Consider the following 18,932-nt stretch of genomic DNA (forward strand, 5'->3'; position numbering starts at 1 on the left):
CCGCAGTAACTGTATTGTAATTTCTGTAGATCAGTGGGTCATGATGAGCGAACATGTTGAAGCTATGAACTAATGATGGATAGGGCCCTAGCTTATTGAATGAAAACAGAAATGTGAGGCCTCAATCCAGCTACAGAAACAGCGTAGGGTGGCTTCCAAGGGCGAGGTCGAGGTCACGGGGAAATGGGGCCCGGGAGGGGCCGCGGATAGCTAATTTGTTACAATTACGGAGGACCTGGGCACTACGCTCGTGATTGTACCAACTTGACGAGACTATCTTTCCCGTACTGTGAACGGTTTGATCATGAAATGATAGATTTTCCGATGCTGATCACATAAATGCACGAAAAAGGGGTGTTGCAGCCCACTCTAATGCAAAATATTCAGATGATGAGGTCCAAACCATGCGAAGAGGACCCCAATGTAAACATGATGCTCAGAAGTGGCACAACCATGGGGGAAGATAAGGGGAAGAAGCCTGAAGAGGATTCCTGGGTATGTAAGGCTCCTGCAAAGGAACCTAAGTTTGACTTGGACCGCGCAAAAGAAACGTTTATGGAAGCTAAGAAGAGCTTCGTAGAGGTCTCTACTTCAGGTAGTAAGGATCAACCAGAACCAGGAATGGATCCGTCTATGCTTACTACCTTTTTATAGACATGCATGAAGCTACTATGAGACAATAAGCCAATTAAAGGACTCCATGAGCTGATCACTAGGTGTGCAGGGTCAGGGGAGCCGCACGTAGTTCAAAAAATGGGGAAGCATGATATGCGCACCGGATGGGAAATGCGATTGATAGTGCAAATTAGCGAATATGAGATGGATCAAGTAATCTTAGGCCTGGGTTCGGACGCGAATGTGTTACCAAAGCAGACTTGGGAACGCATGGGCAGGCTGACACTACAGTGGTCTCCCATTCAATTGTGGATGGCGAACCAACAAAAGATCTTGCCCATGGGAAGATTGACAGGAGTAACAGTGGACATCGATGGTGCGAGCACGCAGACAGATTTCGAGGTAATAGAGATTGTAGATGACAGTAACCCTTACCCCACATTACTTAAAATAGACTAGGCAACAGATATGAATGGAGTCATCAACCTAAAGAAGCAGAAAATGATTTTCGAGAAAATGTCCCTATGTGTGATAGTTCTATTGGATCCTGCCGAAGGAAGCATTACACAAAACCCATGCGCGACGATGGAAGCAACGAGGAGTTAGATTGTATCTATAAAATAACCGCGCAAAACCAGGATTGGCTAAATCCGACTATAGATGAAAGGACCCCATGGGAGCACACAGAATCCTACCTGTCGGAGTCTAATGAAGAAGATGAGCGATGGCACAATTGGTTGAGTGAAGTGACGATGCTAAATTGTAATATGATGACCAAATCACTGTGTTGCGTAACCTCCCAGGCTCGAGATCTACCAACATATGATGGACTAACAGCGGTGGACGAATTCTTGAGCAAGTTTGAGAGTGCAGTACCAGAGCACCAAAGGTTCGATGCATTAAAGTGGGTGTTGCGCGCAACACCTGCGCGTTGGTGGGGAACACATGAAGGAAATTTTGAAAACTTGTGTGATTGAAGAAGGATGATGCAACTAAGGTTTGGGAAGCCGAAGCTATGAATAACCGAGAAATACAATGGACGCGATGACCCACGCATACACCTCACAAAATGGACCAAAGCCTATGGCAAAGAGCCCAAACCTGAATGGGTACACTTATTTTATCATACCTTGGATGTTATCTCCAGAAACTGGTATACTGAGACAGAGCTCCAACATGGTATGGGTGAATGGGATATCTTGCTCGAAGGGTTTTTATTAACATTCTTATTTGAAGACCAATGGATGGATATTGTTGAAGATGCGCTGCAAATTGTGAAAGTCGTTATCTTCAAAATACCACGGGAACCAGAAGAAATAGTTGAACCAGAATGGTCACATCAGTTAAGCCATGCCCTAGAATGTTACAACATGAAAGTGGAGGATGATGATGATGACTCCTGAAACATTAACATTCTGGAAATAGAAGGGAGTCACGAAATTCGAGGACCGTCGATTAAGGACCCCAACATCACAGCACCACTAAAAACGAAACAGGTGAACATTGGTACAGATGAGGAGCTGAAATATGCGACCCTGGGGGACTATTGGGATGATGCCATGGTGGATAAGGTCATTGAGTTACTGCGTGAATATCAAGACTTATTCCCGACCAAAATAACAAAGTTAAAGGGGATTCTCGGTGACCTGGGGATGATGAAGATAACTCTGAAACTGGAAGTGAAGCCAGTTAAGCAGCGTCCTTACCATTTGAATCCAAAGTATAAGGAAAAAGTCCGCGAAGAATTGGACAAAATGCTTGCAGCAGGAATTATTGAACCTGTGGAAGAGTCTGACTGGGTGAGTCCTATGATAGTGCAAGAGAAAAAATAGAAGGGTGAAATTCGAATCTATGTGGACCTTCGAAAACTGAATGATGCCTGCATTCATGACCCGTTCCTAACCCCGTTTACAGATGAAGTCCTGGAAAATGTTGGTGGACAGGAAGCGTACTCGTTCACGGATGGGTTCTCGGGGTACCATCAGATCAAGATTGCGCCGGAAGATAGGAGCAAGACCACCTTCATGACCAAATGGGGATGTTTTCAATACATTACTATGCCCTTCGTGTTGAAGAACGCGCCAACGATATTTTCGTGCTTAGCAGTGGCTGCGTTCAAAGAATTCATTCATAAGTTTTTGGAGGTTTATTTTGACGATTGGACCATATTTGGGCTAGTCAAGAAACATGTAGCGAGCTTACGGTTGATGCTGGATACGTGTCTATGACACCAGATTGCGCTAAATCTTAAAAATTGTACATTCCTCATCCCTTTTGGAAACTTGCTCAACCATGTAATTTGCAGAAAAGGCCTGATGGTGGACCCTGGGAAGATTGTTGTCATACTCAATCTGCAAGCGCCGCCCAGTGTCAAATAACTCCGTACCACATTGGGACACATTGGCTACTATCGAAAGTTTATTAAGGGCTATGCACAAATCACGGCACCAATGGAACAATTTTTGAAAAAGGACGCTACATATTGTTGGAATGATGACTGTAAGAAGAGTCTGGAGATTCTAAAGGAAAATATGGCATCTACCCCATTTTGGTTTTCCCAAAATGGGACATTGAATTTCATGTACATGTTGATGCATCGTGTATCGCGCTAGGCGCTGTACTCACACAAGAAGGAGTGGAAGGCATTGATCAATTGATCATGTTCGCAAGTTGACGATTGTCTAAAGCAGAAAAGAACTACTCCACTACTGAGCGTGAGGGGTTGGCGATGGTATATGCGCTCCAGAAATACCGCCACTATCTACTCGGTGGGCACTTTAAAATGTATACCGATCACTTTGCGTTGAAATACCTGGTGAACAAGCCTGTGTTGGGGGCACATTTGTAGATGGTTGTTACTATTTCAAGAATATGATTTCGAGGTCATCGTAAAGCCGGGACGCCTAAATGCAGGCCCAGATCACCTGTCTCGAATTGAGAACGGTGAGGAGCCAACAAATTTGGAGGAAGGACTACTTGATGCACAGCTCTATGCAGTGCATGTTGCGGATGGCCACTTCGAGGATATAATCCACTTTTTAACCATAGGGACTGCGCCGCAGGGGTATTCAGTTTAGCAGAAGAAAGAATTGGTGGTACGTGCGACGAATTTTACTGTTATCACGGGGCACCTCTACAAAATGGGAAATGACAAAATATTATGAAGATTTGCACCTGAATTTGAACAAGGACAGATCCTCGCAAAAGCACATGGGGGGGTTGCAGGAGGACATTATGCGGGACGGGCGACAACACAAAATATTCTTCGCGCCGGACTATGGTGGCCAACCCTACATCAAGACTCAAAAGCATACTGTCGGGCCTGTGACATATGTCAATGGACTGGGAAACCATCGCAAAGGGATGAGATGCCACTCAATCCACAGATGACACTGCAGCCATTTGAAAAATGGGCCATAGAATTTCTGGGGCCTATCACCCCTTAAGGGAAGACAGGTGCGCACTATATCATCACTGCAACATAATATTTAACTAGATGGGTGGAAGCACAGCCGGTTAAGGATTTCACGACTGCTACAACTGCAAAAATTTTATTTGACAATGTCTTGATGCGGTTTGGATGCCCGAAAATTCTAATAAGTGACCACGACACACACTTCCTAAATGAAACTATCAGTGCACTTACTGAAGAATTCTAGGTGTATCATCAGCAAAGCACGTCGTACCATCTACAAGCGAATGGGACCGTAGAAGCCTTCAACAAGATTCTGGAGACTGCGTTGACCAAAGTATGTAACGTGCAGTGAACCGATTAGGATTTACGCATACCTGTCGAGTTATGAGCATACAGAACCACATGCAAAAAATTGACAAGACAAACATCGTTCAGGTTAGTCTACGGCATGGAAGTCGTCATGTCAATGGAATACATTGTACCCAATTTGCGGATAGGAGTGATGATAGGCATGGCTGACCGCGAAGCCTTGGAAGGGAGGCTTGCGCAATTGGAAGAACTAGAGGAAGAACGATTTCTGGCAAGCTTCCATCAGTAGGTACAGAAACAATGCGAGAAAGCTTGGCACGATAGTGACATCAAGTTACGCATGTTCAAAGTCAACAATTTGGTATTACAGTATGATATCAAGTTCGAGAAATTCCCTGGAAAGCTCCGAATGCATTGGTTGGGACCATATGTAGTCAAAGAGGTCACAGATGGTGATGCGGTCCAGCTCGGCAAGCTTAATGGGGAGCCCTTCCTAGGAAAGGTAAATGGCAATCGCCTGAAGCTCTACACGAGTGGGACGACTGCCTGACTAACTAACGGAAGTATAGTCTCAGCACTTCGAGCAGTTGAAAGAAGGCACAGGACTATAAATGACTCTGTAGGACGACTGTGTGGAAACAGGGTTCTGCATAAGAAGCATTTATTACAGGAATCACGGTCGCACATAAATGGCTATGCTGCTGTGCAAAAAGGTGGGAAAGTGACCATTGAGGTCACTGTTCATGACAAGATGTTCAATCTGCGACAACAAGGAGCGGTCGATGGGAATTTAAGACATGAAGTCAGTACTAGATTTGAAACGATCTCTAGTACGTATCGCATTAATAAACCAAAAAAGGAGGGAACGGTTGAATTTGAATATTCGCTAGCTTATAAATCACAGCTGGTCATTTACCGAACAAACCATGGCACTGTGAGACTTAAGTTATTGAGTTATCTGATAGATATGGACCTGTCCAACTTCGATGATTTTCAAGACCTTTGGGACAGCGTAATGCCGATGGCCGAAGTCGTTGTGCTGAGCTCAACACCAATGGTAAGAGACATACCACAAATGCCCAGAAAGATAGCAGGACTGGTCCGGATATCACCGCAAAAGCTATGGTCGGGTAAGCGATCTATGAAAGATAAGGGCCAGATGGTGAATCTTTGGATATCGTAGACAAGTGAAACCCTGGGCTATGTGCCTACGACGAACCTTGAAGATTGGGACCTCGTGGACAGCAACATCTCTCTTGCAAAAATGCAACACAAGCTGCAGCAGATATTGAGTATATGGGACCAGAGATTGCAAACTCACTGCACTTGCATAAAGAGTTCATGGCTTTGGAATCTCAGCTAGTGCTAAAATCCTATGAGGAGTTACTTTGTGTTAACCGAGCATAGCAGAATGAGCATCATCAGTTAAGCGAACTAGTAGGGGCAATGGAGCAGGAGCTTGAAGAAGTGACGCAAGAAGCAAGGATGGAACAATGAAGCGCAGTACGTCACTCACAAGGATGGTGAACCGCGAAGCCTTGGTAGCACGTCTCGTTGCACCGACGAGTGATTCAGGGCCTGTTGGGCAGCGGATCCCTCGTGTAACGGTTTTGGGGCTTGAAGCCCACAATTTTGGGAATTGTATTGTAAAAGCTCCGTGAAGTGCACAGAGCGCGAATTGTAATGGGTCAAGCCTAAGGGTAGTCCACCCTAAAATATTCTAAAGTAATCTAGAATGTGTCGGCCTGCCCATTGTCCGCGGACCATGGGAATGTATAAATAAGAGCAAGAATATAAATGTGAAAGGCAGATTTTTGGTAATAGAAGTAATATGGGTGTCTGAAAGTGATAGTAGATATGAGTCTGTGAGTGCAAGTTTGGGTTGTAATAGGAGATAAAGGCTCCGCAGCTGTGTGCACAGGGTTCTGGTAGAGTCCGCAGCTGTGTGTGCAGAGCGGGAAGTGGATTGTAACTGGAAAAAGGCATTAATAAAGATAAGTTGATTCTAAAATATTGTGTATCTATTCTAGATTCTGGTTTCTGCATCTATTCCTGATTTATGATTACGCGCATGTCTGTTTATGTTAAATAATAACTGAAAGTGTTGTACCTTCGTAAGTAACCAAATATCTATAATAATATTAAGCACAAAAAAGGGTAAATTGCATTCGTGCTTGACTAAGGTAGTTGCCCAAGAAGATAGTTGCGCGAAAGCAACACAGCGTGTAGGATTGCTCCGTGAAAACCTAGACCACATCAAGACATCCCTAGGGTACGGAAACCTGGTACCAGCACCCTCCCATACTACCTCGGGTGAGACTTCAATCCGCGCTCCACAGACTGTTGCTGAAAGGGCCGATAGTGTCGGGATTTGTTTGGCTAGACATTTCTGAACCTGGGTCAAGCCCCATTAAGCCAACACTAACCCAAGAGAGAGCCCCAATTAGATTTCCCCTTATTTAAGATAGCCGAATCCTCCAAATTAATTGGCTGCAAATGAATTTCAATGGGTTTTAATAGTTGAAATAAATATAGATAAATTGTAATTCCCTTCAAAGAATTACACTTTGAATCCATAAAACAATACGAGATATAATTCAACAAAGAAAACTAGTTTGAATTTACTAGAAGATATCGCTAAAAGCTATTTTAACTACAAAATAGGAAAGACAAATTTAATTGATAAAAATGAAAATGACTATGTTATACAATTCTAATTGAAGGAAAATGAAAACTACTCTAATATGTAGAAGAATAAATGCCTATGTGGAATAATCCAAAAGCATTTATTCTTTCTATCCAAGTCCATAGATTTCACAATTTAGAAGAATCCTTGTGAAAAATCAAGGAGCATGACTAGCATATAAATTAATTTTTATCAGTAAAAAAATCTAATCTAATTCATAGATAACGCGAGATCTTGTTTCTCTCCAGTTGGGAATACAAGGACTTCCAAGTGCATCCTAAAGAAAAATAAATTTTGGCATGGTGAAAATTAAATCAATCTCATGCCATAGACAAAACTACTCCCTCCCGACCCATAGATCCAAGTCCAGATACTTGGACACCACCTCCAAAGCATCACTACAAACTAAATTTTGACGAAGCTTCAAAAGGAAACCCAGTGGAGGCATGAATAGGAGGATTCATAATAAACCATAGGGGTGGCTTCCTCAAAGTCTATATGGGATACATAATACAGGAAAGAAACAATGTAGATGATCTCGAAGCCTTAATTCAAGATCTTCTCATTGCCAAGAATAAATTCCACCCCCTCATAGCAGAAGGTGACTCCCATCTAATAGTCCAAGCTGCAAAAAACTCCAAAATGGATCTCCTCCCTCGAAGTTCTCCTCCAACTGGTGACTGGATCAAAGCATGCAACATCTTGTGCAAATTATCTCTCCGCAAGAAGCAATATTCTTTTCTCACGTCAAGTGCAACGACCATTCCTTGGCAAACTTCCTAGCCAAAAAAGGGGTAGAAGAGTAAGATCCATGCAATGACATGAATATAGCATCACCCCAAATTGTGACTTGGACCTCCTAATGCTTGGATATATAAAAGAAATATGTCAACACCTCAGATCTGGGTTCCCCCTCGAAACACAATGTTAATGATGCCTCACATGCTAGTGCATCCTAGAGCATTAATGGATGGGATTAGGTGGCGATTTTCCTCTATTAGCCTCGCAGATCACATTCAAGGCAAAGGGGAGGGTGGAATATGAATAAGGACCCAACATTCATACCTTTATTGGGACATGGAATGAGATGTTATACCTCATAAGGACATTCATTCATGTACTCAAACTGCTCTGTAGGTGGCTAGCCTTTGTTACATTTGGAGAGTAGTGAAGGTTGAGGACCGTGGCAATGCGGGAAAATATTTTTCTTACTTAATAGTTATGGTCCACAAATGAGTACGTGCCAAGAGACAAGGGCAAGGAAGATGTTTCCATCCTCCCCCTCCATGTCATGGCCAAGGAATGGAACAATGCAATGAATATTTTCTACAACATATTAGATGCTTGGTCACAACTATGGAAGCATAGGAGCTCAAGAACACTGGTAATGGTGATCGGAAATCATGAACTTGCTTGGTCATCATTTCAGGGATCAGGAAGAGGTCCTACATGTCATAAAAGGAAAAAATTTAGACATGGATTTCCATCTTGTCCAAGCTCGTCCAACTCTGTGGGTCATGTCAAGTACTCTGGGAATTCAATTCCTTCCTCCACCCCCTCCTCCGACTTCCTCTAAATGGATAAATAATTTGGATAATCCAGACTCAACCCATCAAGGAACCAAGCCTCTTAGCTCTAAAAATCCAGGGTCTCAAAAAAAAGGAAAAGCAACCAAGTAGTCCCAACTCTTATGGTCATGTGGAGAAGGAATAAAGTATTTCCAACAAAATAGTCGTTGCAAACAATCTGAAAGGAAAAACCTCATAGTAGGAGGTCAACATCAGCATAGGTGGAACATTTTTTGAGTGGGAATGACCTCCATGGTATCCATAAGGCTATGACAACCCATTCTTGTATCTCTCTCAACATGATTAGGCTCACTAACAATCTCTAGAAAAGGCTTTCTCAACTTCTACTAATTTTTTGTTTTTCTTGTGGTCTTTTGTTGCCACTACCTACCTAGTTTCTGCTACTCTTGTTTTTATTATGGTTTTATGATGCCAAAAACTGGTCTTAGGACTCTTAGTGAGACCATATGGTTTCCCACTTAAGGGCATATGGTCCCTCTCAAGCATGCTCTAGGCTAGGAAATTTTTTGTATAAAAAATGTACTCATCTCAGACATTGTCTACTCATGTTTATCCATCCATATACTCTATGAAAATTTTTGATAATCTAATGAAATTCTTCATTCTTACATAAAAAAATATTGCACTAGTTATACATTATCAATCCTCTTTCTTTTTATCTCTTCAAATAACTCACTTATTTAGGCAATTTTTACATTTTGATCTTTTTCACTTTGGTATATAGTATTATAGTATTATCAATGATGTGTAGATTTATATTTCCTCATTTGTTTATATGCTTTTTGGGAAATTTATAAATAATTTATTCATTCAAGGGTTTTTAAGATAGAGATTGAATTTTCAATCTTCTTTATTTTTTATATTTTTAAAATGGAAACTATATTTGCACCTTTATATTTAGTTCTTTTATTTTGTTTTATAATTATTGAATTATGTAGCTTTAAGTTTGGTATTAGATGGACATTGTGTTTGATTCATTTATACATTCACATTAAAAAGTTACATTATTTAGTTATTTTATTTTACATTAAGAGTATCTATTGAATTATGAATATTGGTTTGGTATTTACTTTAATAAAGTTACATTAATAAAGTTTCATTTATACATTTACATTATTTAGTTATTTTATTTTACATTAAGAGTATCTATTGAATTATGAATGATTGGTTTGGTATTTACTTTAATAAAGTTGTTTTTATTGACCCACAAATACCTCAATAAAGGGTTTAATTAACCCTCAAGTGAGGCATTTTGAAAATCATTGCTAACCTCTCAACCAAGCTTTATGAAAATGCTCAACTCCCTTAGTGTAGGATTTTTTCCCACTAGAACTTCTAGGGGTGAAATTCCTCCATATCTTTAATATTATGTGGTAGAATTAATTCTACTAAATTCAACATTGACATATATATATATATATATATATATATATATATATATATATATATATATATAAACTTTTTTTCACAATTCTGAAGGCATTTGGAGAAAATTCACTTGCATAAAAATTACACAACCAAAAAATTATAAAAAAACATGTGGAATCCCTCCATTTTAACAAAGTATTTTTGGCTTTTCAATTTATGTAAATGGCAGGAAAAATATTGGTAGGAACAAAAAGTTGTATGCAAATATTAATTTAATTAGTTTTGAAAAATAATTAGAAAAATATAATTCAAAAGAATTTAGATCTATTAAATTATTTGTATATCAATATTTTTGGGTTGGGGTCTATATGTGATTTTGTTCGTGTCCCTTTCAAAATAAAAATAAAATATTCTTTAAATTAAAATGCAATGTCGGCTAATATATCTATATATATGGTTAGTTTTAATTAGAATTATTATAAAAATATAGTCTAGCTCTAAATGTGCCTTGGATGTTGTTTTTGATATTACAACCCAGCTCAAAAGAGGTATGGTAAAAATATTTCACTCTCACTCTCCACTATAGATAACAAATTTTGATATCCATGTAAAGTAACATAATTTATATCAATTTTAAAAGATAAAGTAAATAAAAAAACAAAAAAAAATGATATTACTTATATTTCATTGCACTGAGAGACACATTCAATGCCCCTTTTAAACAATATATGTATTTTGGTTCTTGTTGTTGATATTATAACTCATTATAAAGGAGATATGGTAAAATTATTCCATTTTGGCTCTCAGTTTTAAATAAAATATTTCTTTGTCCACATGAAATAACATAATTTTATGTCTACTCTTGAAAGTTAAAACAATTAAAAAACTAAAAAAAAAAATGGATATTACTTATATTCCAATACAAAGCAGAAATAAAATATATATCTATCTTAACTCATTTACTTTAATATCAACTTTAAAGAAAACATAAATATATATTAAACACGAGAAAATATTTCAGTATGTAAAAATAAGCAATATTGAAGTGAATTAAAAAATGTATTAAGAAAAAATAATAGTTTAATGTGGACAATGTAATTCATAAATAAAATATTTAATTGCTTATTTTAAGTAAAAAAATTTAATGTCAATTATTTATATATTATATTTTGTTTTAAAAAAATGGTGTATATATTATATAAAGGAATTGAGAATTTATTTTTTAATGGTTATAACATTTCAAGTATCTTTATTTTAGGTTTTGACGCTTTAAAGGTTAATTTTGAATAGAATAAATATTTGTTGGAATTACATGTTTAAGCTATGGTTTAGACAATTCAAGTAAAGAAGGGGATTTTGAAAGTCTTCAATCCATATATATATATATCAACCATGATTTAACAATTGTAGAGAGAGGTCAGATCTTAAGGGAAAATCTTTTGATTCTTACACTCTAAAAAGAGTTTTCACCTAAAGAAATTTGATTATTCTCTGTGTTTGCTAGATCCATTATTAAGATAAATTTATACTGGTTATACTTATCACCATAAAGATTGCAATGATGTTATTAGATGTTATTAAAAAATATATAGATCCGAAATCTCTAGATATTAAAAAATTTAACATTAAAATGGATATATATCACTTTGTATATATAAAGTCAATACTAAAAATTAATTGATTAAACCATACATTCATAACATGCTATAAATAGAAAACTCATAGATTACAAGTTCAAACACGACTAAGTCTCTTAAAATTATCAACCAAAAATATTGAAAATTTTTGTAGACTATTCAAATTCTTTCAAATCAAAGTTATTATAGATTTCCAAATTTAATCTCACTAAATATTCATTTCTAATTAAAAATTAAATTATTAAAAAAATCATTATTTTCCTTAAAATCCATACATATAACTTCTTTCCCTAAATTGTAAAATATAATTTTGGTGGGTGCATCATTCTCTTATTCAGACAATGTAAATACGTAGTTGTCGTCTAGGGTCCGTAGATGCAAGCTGTGCCTTGCTGTGGGCAGAGCATCTAACTTTTTGTGGGTCTGCTTTTTTATTTGTCTTTTTCCTTAATTAATCTTTACAAGTATAGAGACATGAAACATAGTTTTTAGCATCCAAGATAAGGTTGTCAAAAGCAGTAAAGGATTGAATGGAGTTTGTTTTCAAATACTTTCAAAACATGGAAAAAATCCGCTTACAACTTTCATAGATTGCAAAGGCCTTCAATAAGATTCTCAAAAGTGGCCAGAGATGAAATTGTCAGATACCATTAAATCAAAACATGGAAAAGATCCACTTACAACTCTCCTAAACTGCAAAGGACTTCAAGGATAAGTGTAATATCTCAATTACAACTCTAGTAAACTCATATATCAGTAACTACTCACTCAAAAACCAGATCTTCACTTGAAACTTCTAGAAGCTTTATTTTTATTTTTAAGCTGTGGTTCACGGTCACTAAGTGGCCACTACATCCACGGGAAAATATCGAGGCAGATCCACCCGAAGGGATCTACCCGTCGGCTAATCTTAACAGGCCTAACCCCGAGGGCGTCGAGGAGATTTAACCCCGTGACCTCCCAAACTGGGAAAGTGCTTTAGCAACGGAAACTCGACCATTTGAGCCATCCCTTGGGGCTCTAGAAGCTTTATTTTAGTATTACTTATAACTCTAATTTTTATCATAAGTAGAATATCAGATGTTTTTTATCATTTTATTTTAGAGTTTTGGTGTTTGGAATCTACAAATAGTCTTATCCGTGTTTAAACTTATGGAGGCTTACGTCCATAGTGTAGGAAGATACAAGCAATATGAAAACAAGTCTCATTACCAACTTCGGCCTCTGGAATTTTGATATTTGAAATCGACCAGTATTCAAATCTCTAAAATGTCACATCTCTGAAAGTGTCACTCATACAACAATAATATAAGAAAACAAACAATATATCTCATCACCAACAACTGTCTCTGTCTCTACTCTGTCTCTAGAATTTTACTGTTTGAAATCGATTTGAAATTGATTCAATTCTCTTTAACCTATCGTGCTTTAATCGGTCAGTATAAAAAATTAATTTAAAAATATTGTAAACACTTTCCTTTTCCTGCCTTCATGGGAGAGTGAAATTTACCCTAAAGTTTTGATAAGACATTTTAATACATTTAAAATCAAAAGAGTATAAAAAATTAATTTAAAAATATTGTAAACACTTTCCTTTTCCTACCTTCTCCGGACATGAAAGGAACACTGGCAGGGGAAAGTGAAATTTACCCTAAAGTTTTGATAAGACATTTTAACACATTTAAAATCAAAAGATCCTCTGGATAGATTCACTGTCTTTGTTCCAGTATATCTCTGAATCGAGGAGGTTGACACCTGACCACACTATCATGGCCACACGTCCGGCGTGGCCAAACAATGATGGAGGTGTGGTGAAGGTTCATATTCCTTTGACGTGTACCATGTGGTTTCTTTGATGTGCAGACGCTACAGTACCTACCATTGTCAGCTTTAGCACAGGAGGAAAAGCGACATCTACCCGTGCCTTCCACAGGTTCCCTATTTCTGCTTCCATGAGGCCAAACTCATTTCATCTCTGCTTCCCTGAGATCGAATTCAGTCCAGTTCAAGCAAAATAATGGGGAATGTTCTGCATTTAATCTTCGGCATCTTGGGTTTGATTTTTCTCCTCATATAACTATTCTCTTTTTATGTATATAGGGATTCTGGAGAGACTACTTTACTTATTTCAATGGCGTTTGAAATGAATAATATGCAGGGAATGTTTTCGGAACAGCACTCTTTCTGTCGCCTGCGTAAGCCCAGATTCATGAATTTTGTTTTCGTGAGGAAATTCAAGTAGAAGTTTCTAAAGTAGACTTAGGTTGATATTGAACTGGTTAGATATTTTAAGAACCTTTACTCTCATTGTTTCCATAATATTTTACATGTCTGGAAATTTTTATGGTTTACATAATATGAGGACAATAATTCTCATAATTTTTTTTAATTTTATGGAGAGATTAAACTTTTAATCTCATTCTTTACATAATATTTTACATGGATTTTTATAATTTATATAATACTTTTTAGTGTTTACCTAATACTTCATATCAATGACCTATCCATAAACAGTAAAGACAACCTATTGCTTAAACCAGTCTAATTCATTTATTTTTATGCAGGATTACATTCTATTACGTGATAAGAAAGGGTTCTACAGAGGAGTTCTCAGGGATCCCATATGTGGCAGCCCTCTTAAACTGCCTTTTGTACACTTGGTATGGCCTGCCCTTCATAACATCTGATAATATTCTGGTCACTGTTTCCAATGGATCGGGAGCCGTTCTAGAGATAATATATGTGTGCCTGTACTTGGCATATTCTCCTCCAAAGTACAGGGTAAGACTATATTTCCAGATCATTTAGTTTTTTCTTTTGGTTTTGTTCCAGGGGATTTAAATTTTGTATTTCTTGGTTTGAATGAAGGGATTTGAATTTTGTATTTTATTGTTTAGATATAATTTAAGTGTTTTGAACTTTGTAGTGTATAATTTATATAATATTTTATAACAGAGTGGTTGTTAATGAATCTTGATCACTAGATTATCAATTTTTGAGAAATTTTCAGTTGTTCATCTCCTTTGATGGTCAATGTTTTAAATTCTTGATGGATTCATCTTTAAGATCAAGACTTAGGATTCCACAGTTCCATCCTTTTCAAAATCATGTTTGGAATTCTTAATTTATATAGTATTTAATAACATAGTGGTTGTTAATGAAACTTGATTATCTAGATTATTTATTTTTTGGAGAAATTTTCAGTGTCCATCTTCCTTGATAGTCAATGTTTTAAATTCTTGATTGATTCATCTTTAAGATCAAGACCTAGGATTCAACAGTTCCATCCTTCTCAAAATCATGTTTGGAATTCTTAACTGGATTCATTTTCAGGACCAAGCCATTTAGTTCCGAAGATAAATTTCTTAACTGGATTCATCTACAAAACCAGGGACAATTGGTTGTGAAGATAAATTCACTTAAAAATTCAAAATGTTGATTTAAATGTCAACTTTTGTGAAGACAAATTCACTTAAAAATTCAAAATGCTGATTTAAATGTCAACTTTTGAAGAAGATGGACACCTCAAGAAGTTTTTTTTTTTCAGATGAAAAAAACACTGGCTTCTATTGATTTTAAAAACCAATAATACAAACTGTGATAATATCCCTGCTTCTCAGACACTTCGAGAAGCTTACTATCAAACATTTCATCCCACGAGAATCTTAAATCTGTGATTATCTAATTTATCAGAGTGTGAATATGAAATGAGGGGAAATATGATGATAAGTATTCCAACTGTATGTGTGAGTGAAACAACAGCGAAAAATTTTCGGATTGTTCGTCGCAGAGTTGGTCTTTTTTGGGGCGATTGCTCTGGTATCGGTGTTAGCTCTCCATCACACTGCACGCTCTTTACTGGTGGGGATAGCTGCTGCAACCCTGTCAGTATGCATGTATGCTGCCCCACTGTCTATTATGGTCTGTATTCACTAACCCTCTTAGTTCTCATATCAATTTCAGAGCTTGCTTTGTGCATCTTCTAAGTGGGTATTCTTGTTCTTACTAATTTTTTTCCATGGGATGCATGGCAGAAAAATGTAGTGCAGACAAAGAGCGTGGAATACATGCCATTCTTCCTGTCCCTTTTTGTATTCCTCTGCAGTTCCTCTTGGTTTGTTTATGGCCTTATCGGCAAAGATGCATTTGTGGCTGTGAGTTTATTAATCGATTTATTGCCCTTTTTCAATTACTAATGGAAAACATGGCACTGGCCACATAATTTTCTACTGGAAACCATTTGAAAGCCAATACATGAATTTATTTGTTGATACAGGCTCCCAATGGGTTGGGAACATTGTTGGGTGCTGCACAGCTTGTTTTATATGCGATTTACAGGAAATCCACACCAAAGAAGGTCGATAAAGACAAAGCAGATATTGAGATGGAGACTCATGTCACATAAATGGGCAATTTTTTTATTTCATTCCTACGCACAGTGACCGGACCTGTGGGAACCTAGCTTGATCAGGGGCTGCGTAAGTTTGGCTCATCCATGGTACATTAACAAAATATATGTACATGTTTTTTCATCTTTATGGCACATTGTCAAGATAATATGTATATTTTTTCTTTTTCAATTGAAAATGTAATGTGAAATTTCACATTTGTTTAGTGATGTAAAAGTAACTTATTATATTGTCAATTGTTTGACAAGTAGTTTAAATGAATGGAGAAGGAAAAATGTTCATTTTCTTTTCGGTTGAAATCTTATTAATGGCCTGTTTTATATATATATAATTTATTTTTAATATTAAGAAAGGATGCTTATCAACTTAATGGTCATAAGTATAATAAGGTTATTTAAACTTTTTTACCGGTCTTAATGATTTGTTTTATTTTTTATAATAATTTTTTTCCATATGTAAAGCATTTTTCTTTAATGTTTAATTTTCTTCGCTATCTATGTTTTATTTACAAAGTTGATTGATTGATTCTTTTTTAAGAAAGGATATTTGTCAACTTAATTGTTGTAAGCATAATAGGGCTATCAAACTCTCTTATGGAGTTTAATGATTTGTTCTTTATTTTTCTCTTAGATTAGAACCCTTCTCAAGTGAAACATTTTTTATTTTTCCTTGATGTTAATCTTTCTTTGCTATCTTTGTTTCTCTTACAAAATTGGTTAATTGATTGTTTTTTTTGTCATCTTTGATTCTTCAATAAGGTTACAAGTTTGATTGTTATTATTTATATGTTGTTAGAATATCTTATTTTAACATATATGTTTTTGAAATATAAACTTTTTTTTTATATTTTGTAAGCATTTTTACATTTTGTTAATTGAAAAAATTATTATATAACTCATCAACACCCATTTTGTGTCTCTTTACCCATTTCTAATTTTCATATTAGTATATGAACTCATTCGCCTCTCATGAAACTTTCTAATCACATGCTATGTTTTCAACCTCAAAAAAACTCATAATGTATTAGGTTCAATAACACTTTATTTTGTCTACTAGGCTCAATAACACTTTTTGCATCTTCCATTGTGTTGAACACTAAAGTCGTTAAAGCCACATGCTTTATCCTCAGTCGGACCCATGTCTTTTGAGGCCATTGATGCCCATATCATCATCACATTCATGTATGTCTATGCCATTGATGTTTTGAAGCCATTGCAACTCCTATCCTCAATAATATTCATGTTTGTCTAGGGAAGTGATGTTTTGAATTGTATATGCTCCAACTCCTATTTTTGTTAATATTGATGAGCTCTACTAAATTTTACATTTATGTATGTGACTTGCTTTATCTAGACAACTCTACTATGATATAGGTAAGGTTTTAGTGGAGGATTTTAGTTTTAATGTATGGACCAAAACATTTAATAAGAATTAAAAATAAGTTTGTAAATATTCTAGTAGATTTTTTTAGAAGGTTTTTGAATAATTGATGAGGAATTTCTGGATGTTTTTTTAGTGAATGGGTTTGTATAACAAATGGAGGATTTTGTGGAATTTTTTCTTCTCAGTGTTAAACTAGTGCATAAATGATATGGGAACACCAACATCAATATGTTGCTTAATGTTATTATGCTCTAATGTTTATATTGTAGTGAATCCATGAAGATGGGAAACATTTATTAGTGAAATTTAGCCATGAAAATTTGACAACTTAGATGTTTTGTAAATTAAATCACTCAAAACTTATATAATTATTGTGACTTTTAATGTAATAAAAAACAATGGTAGGGAACTTTGTCTCGATATTTTTTTACAAAAAATATCAATGTGAACATCGTTACACTTGTATTTGCCATCATAGGGCTTGCAAGGTTGTTATTAGACATTACAAGGTCAAAATTACACAATTGAGTAAAACCCTGATAATTATCCCACAAGGAGATAATTATTTTGTCACCTTTTCGTAATTATAAAATAAGTGTTATTTCATAATTGAGAAGAAAGTTCATAATGATTTGGAAGAAGCTCATAATTGATGACATGTGAACTAAGCAATTGTGATTCGTAGGTTGGCTTATCGAATGTGTACTAAAAAATTACAAGTCATCCACAAATTCCATCCTCAATTTTGAGTTTTTTTCGAACTCACTATGAACTTTCTTATCAATTATAAAATAATTATTATTTCATAATTATGAAATTGTGACAAAAATAATCATTTTCTTATGGAATAATTATGAGATTTTTCATGGCTTAATACATATTGAGTTAATATGTATATTATACTACAATCCTTCATTTAAGTGTGATTCCCATAATAAGTTGTTAAATAAAAATTCACATTCTATAAATTTCTAAAAGAAGTATTTATTACATCCGTGGTTTGAAACAATTTGAATTCTGCTAAACACCACACCATGACTGCAATTCAAAACTTGACATGTGAATCCATTACAACTTAATGGGCTAAAAATCAAGCAATTCCTCATTTGATATCTCTAACTAGGAAGATGTATGTCTATGAATTGAAACAAAGCAATGTACATTTTTTAAAATATAGTTTTACTTATTAGAAACCAAACTATATTCAAGAAAATTACAAAAAAATACAAGTACTATCATTTTGTGCCAAATTTACACCAAATTGGCCAAATTGTATTGATTTACAATTTATTGCACTACACAATACTATTAGAAGGAATATCATAAAAATAACAATATGGAGTATAGAGCGTTTACTATTGGGAGTTTTGTAAGGATAAGATCTCTTCATTATTGATCACCCATTAACATGGATTTGTGACATAGTGCCATCAAGGTATTTTTAGATGACTGTCGTCACCCCAAGGTAGAAGAAGAGTAGTAACTTTTTCCTAGCCTTTGACCAAAGGTTTCTTGGTTAAG

At 35.9% G+C, this 18,932-nt stretch overlaps 1 protein-coding gene across 1 annotated transcript; it reads left to right on the forward strand.

Moving 5' to 3' along the window:
• Positions 1-13,393: 13,393 nt before the first annotated feature.
• LOC149219174 (bidirectional sugar transporter SWEET1-like) lies at positions 13,394-16,318 on the forward strand. The gene is made up of 6 exons (XM_089384297.1): positions 13,394-13,673; positions 13,778-13,814; positions 14,184-14,400; positions 15,382-15,540; positions 15,654-15,773; positions 15,896-16,318. Exons 1-6 carry the CDS (start codon positions 13,637-13,639, stop codon positions 16,022-16,024), a joined length of 699 nt encoding a protein of 232 aa, XP_089240423.1. The 5' UTR covers positions 13,394-13,636; the 3' UTR covers positions 16,025-16,318.
• Positions 16,319-18,932: the final 2,614 nt, after the last annotated feature.

Source organism: Pinus tabuliformis, chromosome Q (genome assembly GCF_031772625.1).
Source record: "Pinus tabuliformis cultivar Carrire ecotype Pingquan chromosome Q, CPIR1, whole genome shotgun sequence".
Taxonomy (NCBI): domain Eukaryota; kingdom Viridiplantae; phylum Streptophyta; class Pinopsida; order Pinales; family Pinaceae; genus Pinus; species Pinus tabuliformis.